The sequence below is a fragment of the Verticillium alfalfae genome, genomic scaffold (genome assembly GCF_000150825.1).
Source record: "Verticillium alfalfae VaMs.102 supercont1.5 genomic scaffold, whole genome shotgun sequence".
NCBI lineage: Eukaryota > Fungi > Ascomycota > Sordariomycetes > Glomerellales > Plectosphaerellaceae > Verticillium > Verticillium alfalfae.
Window position 1 is genome coordinate 667,373 of NW_003315034.1, and position 1,215 is coordinate 668,587.

At 54.1% G+C, this 1,215-nt stretch overlaps 1 protein-coding gene across 1 annotated transcript in view; it reads left to right on the plus strand.

Annotated features, from left to right (window-relative positions):
• Positions 1 to 1,113: 1,113 nt before the first annotated feature.
• VDBG_04527 (double-strand-break repair protein rad21) overlaps positions 1,114 to 1,215 on the plus strand; it is a gene marked incomplete at both ends in the record, with an annotated part of 2,347 nt that continues 2,245 nt past the window's right edge. The window contains one exon of the mRNA XM_003004875.1: positions 1,114 to 1,196. Coding sequence (XP_003004921.1) covers positions 1,114 to 1,196 — 83 coding nt within the window. The remainder of the gene's footprint in view (positions 1,197 to 1,215) is intronic.

A 1,215-nucleotide genomic window follows, 5' to 3' on the forward strand; every position in this document is an offset into this window, starting at 1 on the left:
TTCTAGGAATTCTCGGAAGATGACATGCAAGAACACCAAGCTGTGCCAGAAAGAAATTGAGCGCGAAAAGCAATATGAGAGGCTTGCATTTATAGATCACAGCAATGTTTGGCTGTTCTTGCAGGGCTTAGACGCCCAAGGTAGAAGCCGAGACAACAGTTTCTGCCAGAGAATTCGTGTAGCTAATTGACACAAGTTACTTCAGAAATTATAGAGGTTTATTGCCTAAATGAACATGATTGTCTGTCAACACAAATACCCAAGACCTGCAACGGCCAACGAAGCGAATGCAATGCGGTCATTGACGTTTGCAGTGGGGGGGATCTGCTCCCAGACAATTGGGCCGTGCTTGCGCTCTTCATTACATAATCGAAGAGCCAGTCACGTGCCGTGGCTGGTGCCACCTAAAGCATCGTTCCAACCAATCAGAAGCTGCCCCTGGATCCCCCAGCCCCGTCATTTTGGCATGTCCCGGGATGGTTCGTTGATGAAGCGACCGACTCTTTGCTCACCCCCCCAACGCCCCTCCCCTCCTGCTCATTCTTTCCTGGCTATCCCTCCGACACCCTAGCATCGCGCGACGACTCACTTGCTCAACATCACCATCGCTTTTGTCGCAACATCACTACGCGCCACAGGCGAGAAATACTGGCCGCGAAGAGATTGTGCGCACCCATTGTTACGCGCCTCGAACAAGACTGTCTTCGATAGACCGATTCCACCCGAAGAAGACGCGCGCGCCATTAGTCTCCAAACCTCCACAATAACGCGCTTCACTGTTTACACCTTCCGCCACCCACGACTCGGCACATCGCGTCCTCACCCGCATCGACTTCAACCCATCGACGTCCACCTTGGGCGCGTCTGACCTTTCTTGCACGTATACTCAGCTGCATTGCTTGCTTTGCATCTGGCTTGCGTCGCGTCCCATAGTTTCATCCTCGCCGCTCAAGGCCCCATCAGACGTTCGCTGCTGCCATGTTCTACTCAGAAGCTTTGCTGCAGAAGAGCGGTCCGCTCGCTCGAGTATGGCTGTCGGCCAATCTCGAGAAGCGCCTCTCCAAGACACACATCCTTCAATCCAACCTCCAGGACAGTGTTGAGGCCATCATCATGCCGTCGCAGGCACCCATGGCTCTCCGCCTCAGTGGTCAGCTTTTGCTCGGCGTCGTCAGGATCTACAGCCGGAAAGCCCGGTACCTCCTCGACGACTGC